Raw genomic sequence first — 16,910 nt, 5'->3', positions numbered from 1 at the left:
GTCAATGAATATTAATTCCTTTTACTGTGTATATACATAGGGGAGAATTTTGGTCATCGTGGTGCTGATGGTGGCTTATAAAAAAGAGGGAGAGACACTTTCTACACAGACAGATAGTGACAGGATAAGGGGAGACAGTTTTAAACTAAAAAAGGGAAAAGTAGATATTTGGAATAAATTTTTTACTGTGAAGGCAGTGAGGCCTTCACACAGGTTGCCCAGAGAAGCTGGGAATGGCCTATCCCTGGAAATGCTCAAGACCAGGTTTGGACAGGGCTCAGAGCAACCTGGTCTAGTGGATGCTATCCCTGCCCATGGCAGAGAGGTTGGAACTGGATGGGTTGAAAAATATGATTTTTCAGGTCATTTTAAATGCAAATGATTCTTAGATTGATCTTCGACCAGAGTATCAGTAGGATGCTGTTCATCAGGAGCAGAGGTTTCTGGGGACTCAGGTCTGTGGAGTTCCCAGAAACGCAGGTCTGGGAACCTGAGGAGGGTTCCCAGGACCACAGCTGGAGCAGGAAAGAGGTGTTATTCCTGGCACTAGCATCAGCCTCTGGAGTGTTTCTGGCAAATCACTGGCTCTGTGTTCATTGTCAGGAGAGACTAAATGAAGCCTTAATTATGCAGTGACTGGATCCACATGAAGGATTTTGGCTATTTATTGCCTGTGTGACACACTGGTTGCTAACTCAGAGGCCATGAGGAGGTGGTTACAGGGCGGTGATTTTTCCTGTTTTCCCTGTATTTGTTGGCAGGAGCAGCGAGTACCAGTGGCCAGGAGGAGCAGCTAGCAGAGAGAGGTGACCCTGAAAAGACATGGAGTCCTCTGGGTCGCCTGGTGGCTGTTTAGGGGGCTGCTCCAAGGCCTCGTGAGTTGATTGGTGTAGCACATAGCCAGGCAAATACTCTTATATAACCTTAGGCCTGCTGTTTTTGCCATTTATGCCTTTTTTCTCATGACCATCTGACTGTGCTTTTGCTAACAAAGCTGACACCCTTAGCAGGAACACAGCAATGTGCCAAAGGTCAAACCCTGTGTCTGCAACATCAGCCTCGTTACTCAAGCTACACAACAGGTAGGCCAAGATGCCCTCATGCATGCTTTGTGTTAATTATTGTGGAAAACGCCACAGTAAAGGTGATTTGTAAGGACAGACTTTGCACAGCCCTGACTCACTGTGTGCAACCCTAACAGTGCTCAGCAGCCTCATCTCACCAGCGATGCCTCTCCAGACACACAAGAATCTTCTGAAGGTAGTGCTGTTGATCTGTGGCCTGATTCCCCAGCACTGCTTGCTGTGCACATCTCCCAAGTGTTTTAGTGTCTGCCAGACTTCTGTGGGCAGGATTACCCTCTCCAGCTGTGCCACTGTTGGGTTATTTCCCTTTGATGTCCTGACAGTTTGCCAAGCTCACCAGCTGCAACACTTTGTGACTCAGTCTTTGCAAAGACCACAAAAAAAAAACACAGACGTGTGAAAGATATTGTAAAGTTTACACAAAGCAAAAAGAATTGTCAGGTAGAGATTAGTTTTCAATTACTGTTTTATTGACATGATTGAATACACAGTCAGGTTTTATAATTCAGGATTGTGGCTGCTAAATGTGGTAATGGGCAAGGGTAGCTATTTGAATTGCTAGAGAACTACTGAATCTGCCTGCTGTTCCAGGGGCTGAGTTTCAGACTGAGGGAGGGTGAGTTCATGATTCATTGGCAGCTGTTGTTTGTTGTTTGGAAAAAATTCCCTTTTAGAATGTGCAAATGAAAAAAGAATATCCCCTTGGTAAATTGTGGGAGTGAAGGGTGGAGAGGAAGCTAAGCCGTTCTATCTCCAGTTTGGTGTAGGGTAAGGGAAATTAGATTTCTATGTTTTTCTTTCATTTCTGAACATCTTCCACTGTGTGAGAAGGGACAGGAGGAAAAAAGGTTCCTGCTGTTTCAGTAGGTGTAGCTGGCAGTGAACAGTGACTGCATGGCAGCTGCGTCGTTCTTCCCAGACTGGACATACTGCCCCCTGCAAGCCAAACTGTTAATCTGAAAAAGAAGAAGAAAAAAATGTGAAGAAACAATCAGCATGGAGCAAGGGAAGGCAGATGTGTGAAGAACAACCAGCAGGAGTAAGGAGGGCACAAATAACAGAGCAGTGCCCCTGCTGAACATGAAGTACCAGGAGGGGTGGGAGGGGTGGGATCAAGAGCAGCCCTAGGAAGGTGACAACATGTGTCCCTTCATGGTGAGAGCTCTCCTCTCTGCGCAGGGGAAGCCTCGTACCTGTGCCCGCTTGCGGAAGGCCTCTTGAGCAGCCTTCTTGTTCTCGTTTTTGCCCAACCATGCAGCCAGAGCAGAGGCTTGCAGGGCTCTCCCGTAGGAAAAGGTCAGTTTCCAAGGCTTAGGCAGAGGGCACTGGTTCATGGCATTCAGGTTGAGAGAAGCCTCCTCTTCACTCTGACCTCCAGACAGGAAGCAGATTCCTGCAAGAAAGAGGTTTTGAGGCTTAGAAATAATGTTCCAGCCACCTCAATCCCTGGTCTTTACTTGCCAGAGGAGCAGGTGTGTCAGAGGTAGGAGAGAGAGTGAGAATGCAGAGGTAGGAATGAATCAGGAATCACCAGGAACAGCAGCAGGAACGGTGCGAAGGAGAGTAGTGACAGTTGCTATGGCTACATCCTGAGGGGTGTACTTCTTGGAGCAGGAATGCCCAGCTGTCACCATGTTGGGTTTCAGCAGTGTCCCCTCCAGGTACACGTGATGATCATTCAAAGCCTTGTAGACAGCAGCCAGAACCTGAAAACAGGAGGATTGAATTCAGACCTCTGCTCAGATCTTCACCTCAGGCTGCTGTGGAAAGACAGCTTATTCTTTGGTACTGTAGCAAGATCAAATTGAATTTTGCTTTCTCATGAAATTTATTTCTGGGGTTGCCATTGTGGACACCTCACTGCTTTTGAGATGACCATGATACAACTTTTCATATTTAAGGGATTTGTCCTTGCTGAAATTGAGGTAATTGGGTTTGGTCCTGATGCATCTTTTTGGGATTGAGAATGCTTATTGTCATTGAAGAGAAAATCCAAGAGCATGGAAAATATTCTTGGATTTCCCATTTGTTTGTTATGTGCCTAGAAGCAGTTCATTTTTGTGATGCAGTTATGAAGGACATTTTTGGTCAAATCTCTTTGAGATCTGTGAGTACAAACTGTGCAAAGTTTAGCTGCAGGTTTGTGAGAGAGAGCACAGAGGGAGGAATCTCTTCTTACCTTCTCTGTGACATACTGACAGCGCTGGAGATCATGGTCTCCATCAGGCAGGATTTCTGGCTCCACGATGGGTACCAAGCCATGCTGGGAAAAGAAAGACAGGGAATTCTTTAGGGCTGTGGAAGTAAAACTCTTCTTGTTGTTTGTCCTGACTTCGATGCTATTCCTTCCTGCTATGCTGGCCTTCCTCCTTGTCTTTCCCAAAACCCTCACAGGGATTCTCCTTTTGGGCTCCCTGGTGTATTGTCACAGGGAACAGGGAGAAGGGGCAGCAGCATCTCAGGAAAGGTTGCTGGAGGGGAGGTACCTGCTGGCAGATGCTGGCATAGCGTGCCAAGGTGTTGGCATTCTCCTGGATGGCAAGTTGAGAGGGTGTTGTGCTGGTGATCTTCAGCACCGCGCGCCACTTGGCAAAGTCAGCACCATCTTTCTTGTACTGGGCACAGCGTTCAGCCAGCCCATCCAGCCCTGCAGAGGGAGAGTGATGATTCACTGAGAGCTGCTCTTCAGCACAGAGCTCTGGAGAGTACTGTGACTCCAGCCAGGCCGTGTCTCAGGTGAGTCACCCTATGGCTTTGCTGGCACGGCCATGGCTTAGGCTCCTTAGATCTCTCCTTACCTTGGATGGTGGTTTCTCCATTTGTTCCTGCTAGGGGTGCTGTGCCTTTATCCAGCTGTGGAGGTCAGAAAAACAGGAAGGGTTAGGAGAGATGAGAATTGGTCTAATTCTTACCCATGTCTAGTCTGCCTTTGAAGGAGGACTGTTACTGATGTGTGGACCTTAACGTGCTCAGGGTGAAAAGGAAGGAAATGTTGGAGCAAAGGGGAAGAAAAAAGAATGAACTGGGTAAGAGGAGGGTCAATGTGTATATAGATGTCTGCAGGGAATGGCTCAGCAACTCTGTGAGATGTGGAAAGAATTAGGTTTAGGTTACTGCATGGAGAAACTTATTTGCAGTGAATGGGGAGTAGATGGGAGATGATGTATGGAAAGTTCCAGCGTCTAGTGCAAATGTGCCTCTAGTTAGTTGCACAAAAGCAATGCAGAGAATTTTAAAACCAAGGACAAAAATGGGGGGAGAGAGAGGACAGGGAACAGGGAGCAGTGTTATTTAGGATACAGTGCAGCCCCAAATATAATTTTCTCTGGAGATGGGATTTGGATTATGCTGCCAGCCTGGAACATACAGATACTCACCTTAATTCCCACCACAATGCCTTTTTCCTTGATAAGTGCTGGGAATGGCTTCCCACTGCTGTCTTTCTGATAGAGGGTCTCATGGAAAAGGATCACTCCCCCAATGCTCTGGTTGATGGAAGTGTCTGAAGAGAAGAGGACCTCTCTAAAAGCTCGGCGGTTCTCCTCCGTGTTTTCCACATTGATCCGCTGCAGCCTGTTCCCCATGGTGCCTGGTGAGGTGGGCAAAGAGGCTCTAGGTTTGGCTGGCCTCCTGGTCCCAATAAGCAGTAATGAACTGGGGCTTCAGTTCAGAACTTCCCTTCTCAACCCACACTTTGTAAGCTTTTGTTGTTATAGGTGCAGCCCTGCCTGGCTGAATTGTTCTGCTCAGACAAGTTTCACAGTGTTTTTCATCTACTCCACTGATTTCAAATAGGAAGCAAAACTAAAAGGAAAAAACCATCTTGCATACTGATTGGTGTCCAGAACTTACCCACTGATTCATCTGCAGCTAGGATCCCCTTTCCTGAAGCCACAATCCGCTGAGCAATGTCTGCAAGAGCTTTTTTCTGCTCTGGAGACAGCGCTGGGAACTGGTGGGTCATCTTGACTTATCTGTGGGAGAGAATTACTATTACAAGTAATTGCAAGTAATTCTGGAGGAGACTGTGAACCAGTGACACCACTCAGGTGTTTCCTCTGCAGGGCTCTTAGTGCTTGTCTGGTCCATGTTATCATAGACAACATGACCAGAAATCCATTCCAATTCTTCTAGGCTTAGTGTGTCTGGAAAAACTGGAAAGAAATACAGGAGACAGATCCTGCCACATCATTCTAGAACCAGAGTGGGAAAGACTGCATTTTACCTGGATTTGCTCAGAAAATAAAGGAAGGTCAGTCTGTCATAAAAAATATGCACTGAGTGACAAGTAAGCAAATTGCTGACTCTGCATACTTTTTGGTTCCTGTCAGTAGAATGCCAGTTATTCCATTCCTTACCTTTACACATTTCCTAACACTGCTCCTCTTCTGTTTCCTGCCTCTGTTGGCAGTATTTCCTGCTGTGTCTAGGTGATGTTCCATCCCTAACCTTTTGCCTGGGTTTGTAATTCTCCTCCCTATGGCTGCTTTCAGAACTGCAGTGCATTGCTTCCTCTGCAGAAGATTTGGGGCCTTAGGAGAATTCACCCCTCAGTTCTATCTTTTTAGCTGTGGTAAAGGGTTACCAGCTGCAACTACCCAGCACCTGAAATCTGGGTTCTGTCTTTATATGACAAAATTCTTGGTCTTATTAAATTACAGTTTCTCTGATCATCTTAATAGTCAAAGTTACTTTTCTGAGTGTATAGGCCTGTAAGTCTGAAACAGAAAATCTCCCTTCAGTTTGTCATATGTGATAGCTAAAGCAACACCTCTGTTTTTATTAATGGGTGGTAAATCCAGAAGGTACTTGATTAAAAACAACATGAAAGATCTCAAATATCACATTTTCCTTCAAAAGAGCAGACCTCTGGACAGTGTTTGCATTTTCTATTCCCTGCCTGAGAGAGGAGTGAGAACATGCTATTTCCCATTTCATCAGAGATTGCCAGAAAATATTTTTCCCTATATAAGCATGTAGGCAGCCAAGTCCAACTTCTTATTTCTGTGCACACAAATGCTGTGTTGCCAGGGAATCCTTGTCTCATCCTTCCTGCTGAAGGGCACTATGGGGAGAAACAATGGAGAGTCTGTCTGCTACTCATGATAGGGTACAGAGTTCTGAATTGCATGTCAAATGGTGCCAAAATTTTCTGGCAACGATGCCATCAGAGTATGGTAACAGCTGCAAATTCATGTCCCTGATTTATAGCTGAAGGTACTTTGGTACTGGTAATGTTATCCTGCAAGATTCAAGTGGCATTGTCTGCCAGCACAGACCAGTCAGATGCAGGTCTGCTTTACCTCTTGCCGGCTGAGCCTGGAAATTTTCACGTGCAGCTTAGCACAGAGTGAGTCATTTTAGGTTTAGAGGGATGATGAAGGAGTGCAGGATCAAGACTTAGTCAAATTAGAGAGAGTTCCCTGCTCTTCAAAGGGCTGAAATTCCTTCTTGCTGTGGTCCTGGTGAAACAGGCTTAGCTGAGCTCCTCTCTCTGTCTGTCAGCCTATGGCCAGAGCTCTGGGAACCATCCCTCTACTGTGGTGATCACAGCTCCATCACTCCCCAGAGTGGCCTTTTCAGCTCACCCAGAAGAATTTGAAAATCTATGGTTTATGCTGTACAATATGCTGCATAAGCTACTTCAATTCACCTATAACTCTCCTTATCCCTCACCTGCTTTCTGTGTTGGATATGTCTTTAAAAGAGGAAACTGGCTTGTTATTGTGATTACTGTAATAATAGATTGGTGATGAGCACTTCAGTTAAAACCACACTACTGTTAAATAAGTCATTATGCAAAATGATAAGGAATCACTCCAGTAGTTTAGAGCCTCTGTGGAGGAGACTGGGAAATTGTGCTCTGGCAAAAAAATGATCTTGTCCAAGGTCAGAGCTGATGAACTGCTAAATCAGGGGTGGGATTTTAGAGTTGTAGTTTGGAGCTGTGCTACAGCACCAGGAGGTGTATCCAGGTAAGGTTGAATTCAGCTGGCTGGACTGCAGGATCACCAGTTGCTCCAGTCGTGTTATGATGGGTACACTTTCTTTCCAGCAATGCAATAAACAATGAGAATCATGCCTGCTCTATCTTACTTGTTCCCAGTGTTTGCCTAAAGATAACAAGGAGACACTTATCACTCAAAACCAGCCTGCAAGGCAAATTTTCAAAACATGGAAAGATGAGTTTTCAGTGAATAATGCTGTTCCAAGTGAAAACTCTGAGAGACTGAAACAACAAAGTGTGGTTTCAGAATGATGAATTGGAAGACAGCAAATTAGTTCCAATTTCCTTGCATATATCATGCTGAGTGTGAAGGAGCAGGTGGAGATTTGCCCAAAGTGTTCCCAAAATTATCTTCAGGGCCATGGTAAGGGTTTCCCAGCTACTCTGCTGAACTATAAGGATGAATAAAAGGCTAGTGTTTCTAGCTGAAATGGTGAAGAAATGAGGGCAAAAGAACAATTGTAAACCTTATAATAGCTCAAAGGTACAGAACCTTCTAGTACCCTTGATTTAGGATTTTCTTTCTGTGATTCTTTCATGAGAATAATAATTTCTGAGAATCTTCATGTCTGCATTCAGAAAGGATGTCTTGCTGCAAAGTCCTGCTCTGAGCAGGGGAACAGGCAGAAGAGGAGTGGAGAAGCCTTACACTCCAGTAACATTTCATGAAGCCAAACCAAGCCTTTACTGGTAAAGAGTAAGCTCCCAGCACATCTATAAAAACACTAATTTTGCCATCCTTATATCCCCTGAAAGAGCTGGATATGTCATCGCACAAGTCCTGAGAAAAAACAGCTGTGCCCAGGCTGCCAGAGCTGCAAAGCTCATTTTAGTCTTCCAAGAACAAAACCTATTTGTCTTTATCTGATTTATCTGTTAAAATTGACAACTTTTCCAGGAAGAAAAAAGTTCTTATGAATTGTGATCTCAGTAACAGTACCTGGGAGTTCTCTCACCACTAAGGTGTTTCAAGCACCTTAGTGGTGAGAGAAGTTATTCAAGTTATTTTTATTTACCCATTTTAGACTGTGGGTTAAGTGTCATAAGCTCAACTGATTTCACATTGATTGAAACTCATATATTTTACATTGTATGAATGCAACGCAGACTCTTTGTAGTATCTGCTTAATTTTTTTTAAAGTAGAATTATAAAAGAACCTCAAAAGAATAAAACTGCTCAACCCTGCCAGTTTTGTAGCTACCTGAAGTGCTTATCAGGCTTCAATAGCTCCTTAAGCAAACAAATTTCTTTGTTCAGCCCCCACCCTCTGGCCAGCAGGAGGTGGGAGTGTGGGAGCAGGGGACAGCATAGTTGTAAAAGTAAATATTGTAATGCTGAAATCTTGGGTTTCTCTCAGCTACCATAAGAAAGAAGGGCTGAGTGGAAATGTGTCGTGGCAGCACAAGCATTTGATCCTGTTAATATTAATAGTGAGAACCAAAGAGCAGAGTGAAGAGGAATAGCAGAAGGAACAATGTTACATTTTGCTTCCAATAATCTTAGAAACTTCAATAAATCGTTGGCATTTTTTCTTTTCAAGAACCTCCTTTGACTGGTATCTTCTAATCTTACATAAAATGTCATCTGAGTCCCAGTTTGCAGATGCGAAAAGACTGGGTCAGAATCTCTTGAGTTTTTCTCTTGGGTCTCTGCATTGCCTTCTTTTATAAAACTAGTTCCAAAAGTGCAGGTCCAAAGTTTTAAACTACAGCTTGTATCCCACACATGGAGCTTTTTCCTATTCAATTACTAGTAAACAGATCCCTTCAGCATCATCTCTGACAGTCAGCAATACAAACTCTGCACACAAGAAAATTGCTTTCAAAGAACAGGGTTTGAAAAAGAAGCAGCTGAATATATAAACAAATAAATACAGTTGGTAGGGATAATGAAAAGTATTCAATAATTTAACCTATCACATGTAGGCTCAGTGTTGGCCTGACTGAATGTACTTCTCTTTTACACTTGTATGCTTAGAGGAGACAGACACACAATGACTTAGGGACCTTACATTTTCACTACAGTGAATATCTGTGGCTACTGACCTCACTTCTCTGTGAGAAGCTCCATTAAATAAGTCTGGTTTCTTGGGCATGAGGAAAATTGGGGGGTGTGAATGCCTGGGCAAGCTTGGGCACATCCTGCTGACAGAGCACATTCTTATCTAGGTAGCAGAAGACACAGAGCTGGCAGGACTACTTGATAGGTCTGATTGATGGGCAGCCGTCCAGAGGAGCCTGGCCATGGGGGTGGGAAGAGGCCAAAAGGAGCACAGAGACAAATGCCCAGACATTGCCTGGGGTGCAGAGCCCTGGCAGCCATTCCCCCAGGACTGGTGGGATGAGGGAACAGCTCTTTGGAGATGGTCTAAGGCCCTGTCAGCAGCGAGTTGAACAGGGCCAGCAGCACGGGCCCAAGCATCCTGTGTGAGCAGGGGTCTGGCCTGCAGAGCCAGGGGAAGAGACAGGTTATCCCCATTTGCTCAGCACTCCATAGTTAACACCTGAGTACTGCATCAAGTGTTGGGCCCCTGCAGAACAGGAAAAACACTGACAGACTGAAGTTAGTTCAGCAGATGCCACCAAGAAGGTCACTGGCTGTGGCACTTGCTCTGTGAGGAGAAGTCAGCAGAGTGGGATCTAGTTCAACCTCAAGCAGCGGTGGCTTCAGGGGCACCTCTCAGCAGTGCTCAGTACCTACAGAGTGTGATTGAAGAGGCAGAGCTGGGCTTTTCAAAGCGGCTGTGATGGGACAGTGAGAGACAACAGGCACAAACTGAAACTAAGGAGATTGAGACTGTATGTGAAGATTTTTTTTTTTCACTGTTAGGACAGCCAAGCAATAGAACAGATTGAAAAAAAGGCTGCATCCATCCTTGCAGGTTGCCAAGACCCACCTGAATAAAGACCTGAGCGCCTTGGTCTAACCTCATGTCTAACCCTGGTCCCTTTCAGCCTGAATTACCCAGTGACTCTTTGTGAGTACCTATTTTGAGGAGTCAAGGTGGAAGTGGTGCCTCTTCATATCTGTGAAGGAGCTCTCAGGAAAGAGCAGAATGTTTTTCTCATCATCTTTGCACTGAGATAAAGGTTTTGGGTTAGCAAAATGTTTCATTTCTGGATTCTGAGAAGTCTCAAGGGTATGGGAAAAAAAGATATTCAGAGTTCTGTCACCTAGAAAAAGAGGCAGATGATTTTGACTGACATGTTAATGTCACCATATCCATCAGTCCTTGGGGGTATATATTGGGGTAAATTGCTTGGTTCTATTTTGCTCTCTGAGTTTTTTTTACCATCTTCATGGTCTGTCTAGAGACCTTGATTCAACCTGCTGTTGCAGGAGGAACTGCAGATCTAAAGTTCCCTGTGCTGATTCCTGTGTTAGCCTCAGATCTATACTCAAGCCCTGAACAAATGTATCCCTATTTCATTTCCCTAGCAACTATGAAAGGAGGTTATGTTCAAAGACCTGTCCTCTGCCGTCAGTGCAGAGCACTCAGAATGGCTAGATTTGTCTAAGGTGGCAAGAAGATTGTTGCTTGGAAGCAACAATCTTCTTGCCACCTTATTATTTTAATTATAAAATTATTAGGGAGAAGCTAATTCTCTTTCAGGGCTGGACTTTTCTCAGAAAAGGTAAAAAATTGCTTTTAGACTTGCATGAGAATTCAAGTCTTGTATTGCCAGCAGGGGAGGCTGGGGGAAGTAGCGGTGAGAGTCTCAGGCGGACTAAATAGTTTTGGGTAAGCACATGGGACAGTTGAATAAGTGATAGAGGATCACAGATTCAGTGAGGTTTTGAGTTTGTCAAGCAATTTCCTGAAGCTGGCTGTTCACAGCTTGAAAGGTTACAGCATACAGATGCAAGAACAGGCTTTGTTTTCCTGCAGGGTGAGACCCTGCACCTTATACCTCCTTGCCAAATAAACTTATCAGAAGAGGCTGCACAACAAACGCACATAATTGCACTTCTGTCAGCACTGATGTCGGTCAGGACCAGCTGCCTTCTCCAGTCATTCTCTGTTCTCCTTGCAAAACAGAAATTCATGTACACCACAAGCAAAAACAAACACAAAACAAAGCAACAGAAAGCAATGCAGGTATGTTATTGCTCTACAAAGCAACAGAAAGCAATGCGGGTGTGTTATTGCTCTAGTCCCCTTAGGCAGAGGATTCACTCACTCACTCCAGGAGTTCTGAGTGACTAAGCTAAGTTAGAAAGCCAATGTTAGCAGCAGAAGGATCACTTTAGAAAACCACTGCAGAATGGCTGAGTGCTTATTTCTCACAAGCTGTTCCTGAAACAAAAAAATTAAAACAAAACCAAGAACAACTTCCCAACCCCACTGTAGATAAACATACCAGGTCTTAGCTGCTGATATACATACCAGCTTTACAGTTTAGAAATTAAATTATTATACTTACTTGTTTGTGGGCAGTGTCTCTGCTGCTACAAGCTTCTGGTGAGGTGTTTGCAGGCAAAGAGACCCAGTCCTTCTAATCACTAACTTTTATAAAATTCTTGGTGGGGCTTTTTTTTTTCTCCCCCTCCACTCCTTCGTTGTCCCTCCTCCCCCGCAAGCTGTTGGGGGACGTGTCACTGCTCAAGGCTGGTCACTGCCTATCAGACCACCACCACACACCTCCAATGGGACCTGGTCGTGCTCCTGCTGTTCCTCCCCTTTCCCCTCCCCTGTATATATAAAGCCATTCATGCAGTAAAACTTAGATGTTTTACAGTTATTTCAAATTATTCCTCCTCTTTCTAAAACAGACCAAAAAGAACTGCAAGAGAAACCATGGAAATTGCTTACAGGTATCTTGGGCACAGCTTTATCATGTAGGGTTAGATCTTCTGAAAGCTTATACTTAGGAAACTGCAGGAAGAAAGAACAGAAAACAAAATGCAGAAACAATTCAACAGATCCTTAACTGGCATGAGCTGGTATAATTTCAGTGGCTTCCTAAGTGTTAACATTGCTTTTCCTTACTGGAAAGTCTTGCATGGAACCATATGTTCCTTTTCCAGTTGGTATATGGAAAGGCAAAATGTGATGCTACAGTATCAGGTTTAATGATAAAGTTTAATGCAAGTTCTGATTTTCTGTAACACAGTGTACTTGTGAAATTAATGATTGTCAGACTGCATATGCCCACATTGAGGTTCACAGCTGCAAGCCACATTTTCCCCCCAAATCCCACTGAGATGCCCACCCATATTGCGATGATGTGAAAACTTCTCTGTGCTTAGCAGAATTTTTTAGTGAAAAATACTGATGATGTATAAATGGTGTATCAGCATTGCAGTTTATATGAATCCACGCTACAATCATTCACCAACTCTAGGCCTATAGGTTTGATTATTTGCTTTAATTTCTTTCTCCCCATCCTGCAGGCTAGTACTCCTGGAGGGAAGTATAGCACAAGGACTGCTGGACAAGTGTCATACCCTCAGGAACATCACCCTCTCTAACCTTGGACATTGGCACGTTTTTACCAGAGAGACCCAGTGTTTGCCTGCAGAATGACGTAGTTTCTCCATTTGTTTGGCTGCTGCAGTGACCCTTTGGCCTTTACAAGGACAGGTGAGACCCTGATTTCTCTCTCCACAACCCTGTCTTCCTCCTTGAGCCTCTCTTGTGCAGCTGCATGCCGAGGTCAGTGCTTGTAGGAAACCTTAGGAGCCTGCCAGGCTGCCAGTCAGCAGAGAAACCTCTGAAGGAACTGACAGTGCAGTCCAGTCAAAGGCCTCGTGCTTCTCTTCCTCTGTTTTCCTCCATGCTGCCCTTCCTGATCCGTGTTTTTTTGCTGAAGGAAGCTGTGGTACATGACATGGACATAAAGCCTTCCCTGCTTTACAGTGTTTGCTTTACATTCCATTTCTCCCATTCTAGCAAAGAGACAAACCCCATGGTGTATTAAAGTTTCTCCACCACAAGAGAAGCATCCTAATATAGAGTAAAAATATTTTTAATTAAATAGCTTATCTAAGACCCTCTTGAGACCAAGAAGGTGCCGTAATCATGGTCTTCTTCCTCAAAGTCAGAGTTTCAGTCCTGTTGTTCCTGCTTTGGCTAGCAGCTGATATAGGAAGGAAGTTCTTGGAAGTGTTTTATTCTCAATGTCTCATCTGTGATATGGTCTCATGGGCTATTAGAGAAAATCTGTGGGAGTCTTCTTGAAAAAAAGCAGTGTCACACATTTGGATACACTTTAAATAATCCCCTGCAGCCCACCTTGCATTCTTAACTCTTCAGAAGTATATAAATGTATTCCCAGATGAGTAATTGGGGGTGTGTGCCTTTCCAGGCCTTCTACCCCTTCAATCCAGCACTCCAAACACAGGATTACAGATTCTCACAGAGATTTTGAGGACACAGGGAATAAAAGGTGAATATACAAGACACTTAATTTTTTCACTTAATTTAGGAATGGGAGCTTTTTCAGATCAGAAAATGAAATGAAGAATCATAGTAGATGATGTTGCTGTAAGGTGGTAGCTTGCAGACCCATCACACTGACCATACTGTGCAGAAATAACAGTGATATTAAAATTACACTGGAAAAAAGTACATATTTCCATCACACGTAATCATACTTTGGGGATAATTGTCCCTTAAAAATGAGGTTATAGTAGTGTGGTTTCTTAAATAAGAGGGAAAAGCTTGCATCATGAGTGACTTGCAGTGCACTTGCATTTACCAAACAACTAACCTGGCCCATAAGAACTACCAAATCACTGCCTGCACTAATTATTCCATGCCAAAATTGATGTATTATCCAAGCTGTAATTCTGTCTCATGGAGGTAGTGTTTGATCTCAGACCTGGCAACTCTCACACGTCTCCAGTGTCCAGGAAGGCTGGGCTCCCAGTGGAAATTCAGTTTCAGAGGCAGAACCATCTCTCCTCTTCAGCCCTGGGGTTCCTCATCCCCCTCAGCTTCTGGCATGGGAAGGAGGACATAGGACAAAGATCCCAGTCAAGGATAAGGATAGGGTGAACAAGAAGGGAGGTCAGTTGCACTAAAGAACAACTACTCTCAGTTTTTTGTAGTTTTAAAAATGGTCATGCAGACTATTGCAGTGATTGCTGATACAATTTTTTAGTGAAGAGTATAATGATTTATTAGAAAAAGGAATACTAGCTGATTTTGAGTTGAAAGGAATACTAGCTGATTTTGAGTTTTGGATGTGTGAGAATCGATTGCTTAAATACATATCTAACTAAATACAGGGGGCAGTTCTGCACATATGGCTTTTTGATGTATTCATGAAAGAGTTGATAGAAACAGTCTTACAATATAAAAATCTTTATAGCTGTGTTTAAAACATCACTGTAAACAAGATGCACAACTAGTTACAGAGCCTAAATGTTCATTGTTGTGCCTTTTATAGCATAGAAATAGAAAGCAGTAGTTAGCTATAAAAGAGATTGCTTAGGGTAAAACACAAGAAATGTCTTACAACATAAGTGAATTTTCTATTTGAATGGCTTGGAGACTCTGCTGGTGACTTCTCATCTGGAATTCCCATATAGAAGTTGATAGAAGTATGCATTTAAAAATATTAAGGACCGTTGAAAACTCTATTCACATGTGGCATGAGTTATTACTTATGTATTAATTTGTGGGTTTACATTTTGGAATTTGACAATTTAATTGCTGTCCTTGTTATATCCAGCCTTGCTGTCAAAGGATCTAATAGTTGTACACTGAAGTTTTAGGTGAGTTTCTGCTGGATAAAATGTAGTAAAATCAACAGAAAGCCTGTTTTAAAGACAGATAAAAATATTGTAATTGCTTATGATTTTCCAGATTGTGATTTTTATTGTCTGTTTCTAGCAGTGTAATTCTGATAATGTTTTGCGTTTAACTAGTTTAACTACTCAAGTGACCTCAAATGAGAGAGATAAATTGTAGTACACCTCAGAAAGAATGATGAAAAACAAATGGATGAAGCAACTTCAGAGATTATATGGTCACCACAAGAAAAAAATACAAATATACAGCTACTTTCTGCGCTTAAGTAAATTAAATAGTACTTTTGGATGTGGTCAAACCTGTAAAATGGATTGAAATGGAATGGAAAAAAACACTCGGAGTTGGAAAGATGTCCAAGAATAATATGCATCCACATGAAAAACACCTGGCTCTGTTGCCCTGGGAGGCTGCTGCCTGCGTGATGGGGTTAAAGTCTAATCTGAGCAGGCTCAAGCAGAGTGGAGTCTGCCTCCTACCCACCTCTCCACACTGTGCTGGATGTTTCCTGTTTTCTGTACTCTGCAGTCTTGCTTAACCATCTCAAAGTCCAGCTTGTTCATCCCTATCTAATCAGAGGTATTGTTTATTAAGTGGTTTGTTTTCCCCAGTCGCCTACAGCCTCACACCCAGTATGAAGAGCCTGGCTGGTTAATCCCACTGGAAGAAATGCCCCTGTATTTTTGGCTCCACAGCAGAGTTTGCAGACAAGTACATCAGGTGGGCTGGGGGGTGTTGGGCAGAACAGACTCAAACCACCAAGAAGATTGCACAAGGAAGGGTTTACTTTGTTCTGCATTCTGTGCAACTTAAAGCTGGGCTGCAACAAGCATCATGGCCAGGAATGAAAAACAGGCAAGCACGCAACACTCCTGTTATCAAAACACAGATCTTTGCACTAATTTAAATAGTGAGTATAGCAAACAAGGATACAACTTTAAACTGAGCTGCCTGCAGCAACTTTCCTGGGCTGTGAGAAACAGCTGTAACAGGACATGAAGGTAAATGCTGTAATGACACTGGTCTCTGTGCCTTTCTGTTGACATTTTGTTTTTAAATAAAGCAAGAAGGCAAACACCTGGGTTCTATAAAGGGAGACATTTAACTGTTTATTACCTGTTTATCTGAGCAGCACATGGTACCCCAAAAAAGCACAATTAGGTGCTTTTAATGCATGTTAATATTTGCATTGTTTGCAAAATACAAACCACAGCAGATGTCTGAACTGGATGAGCTTGCTGAAAGGACCATTTGTAGATGTGGTTTTCTGTCCAGGAACACTGGACACTGAGGCAGAAATTCTAAGATAAAGTAGACACAGCTGCCCAGAGGCTTAGAAACAGAACAATAAAATGTAACTCATCAACATTTAAAAATCACTGTCATTCCTAGCTTCCTAGCCACCAACATGACATTCCTAGCTTGCCATGAAGAACAAAGTCATGGGAAGGGACACTGATGTGGCTGACCCTTAGCCTGTAGGTACATGGATAAACTGGCTGATGGGGTGGATTCTCCCAAAGCTGTCAGGACAGATAATCAGTGGATTATGAAGTTACTCCAGAATAGAGACATGCAGTGAAGAAGCAAAGACCATGGAGTACCTAATTCTCCATGCATTTTTGGCAGGTTTGTGTTTTACTGAAGATTATTCAGAGCCACATGTTGGGCCCTGCCATCTGCTGAATTCAGATACAATGTCTGTAAAGCTGGTATGAAAATACACAAAATGAATCTCTGACTTTGGGAGAGAAACTCCCAATGCCTTTGTAACTACCACTGTCTGTCACAGAAAATTACCTTTTTATTTTGTGAAATATGTACCCTCTCTATACAAAAGTAAGCCAAGGTTAAAATCCAGCACTCAAAGCTTGATTTTACCTCAGGTCCCTGTAAAATGCCTCGATTTTGATTGGAGAAGGGCCTGAGAAACCTAATAAGACCTGCTTTGAGTGGGGTTGGATTAAAATTATAACATCTGTGCCAATGCATGAACATAGGAGTATCTTTCTTTGTCAAATATGGTAAGGAAAGATGGATCAGCCAATCAGGAAAACAGTG

The 16,910-nt window shown here is 43.3% G+C and overlaps 1 protein-coding gene across 1 annotated transcript; it reads right to left on the bottom strand.

The window, feature by feature from the left end:
* Positions 1–1,533: 1,533 nt before the first annotated feature.
* Positions 1,534–11,686, bottom strand: LOC132086961 (fructose-bisphosphate aldolase B). Its single transcript, XM_059492947.1, has 9 exons — positions 11,518–11,686; positions 4,938–5,059; positions 4,463–4,674; positions 3,884–3,938; positions 3,572–3,732; positions 3,265–3,348; positions 2,617–2,791; positions 2,279–2,478; positions 1,534–2,041 (listed from the first exon to the last, which is right to left on the bottom strand). The coding sequence occupies exons 2-9, from the start codon at positions 5,047–5,049 to the stop codon at positions 1,946–1,948; spliced, it is 1,095 nt and encodes a 364-aa protein (XP_059348930.1). The 5' UTR covers positions 5,050–5,059; positions 11,518–11,686; the 3' UTR covers positions 1,534–1,945.
* Positions 11,687–16,910: the final 5,224 nt, after the last annotated feature.

Source organism: Ammospiza nelsoni, chromosome Z, assembly GCF_027579445.1.
Source record: "Ammospiza nelsoni isolate bAmmNel1 chromosome Z, bAmmNel1.pri, whole genome shotgun sequence".
NCBI classification, from domain to species: domain Eukaryota; kingdom Metazoa; phylum Chordata; class Aves; order Passeriformes; family Passerellidae; genus Ammospiza; species Ammospiza nelsoni.
The sequence above is the reverse complement of the archived record's forward strand: the minus strand, read 5'-3'. Positions and strand labels throughout refer to the sequence as shown.

Coding starts and splice junctions, on each gene's coding strand:
- LOC132086961 (XM_059492947.1), bottom strand. CDS start 5,049: ATGACCCACCAGTTCCCAGCGCTGTCTCCAGAGCAGAAAAAAGCTCTT. Junction 3,349..3,571: donor ATGCCAGCATCTGCCAGCAG/GTACCTCCCCTC, acceptor TTCTTTTCCCAG/CATGGCTTGGTACCCATCGT. Junction 2,792..3,264: donor GTCAGTATGTCACAGAGAAG/GTAAGAAGAGAT, acceptor TCCTGTTTTCAG/GTTCTGGCTGCTGTCTACAA.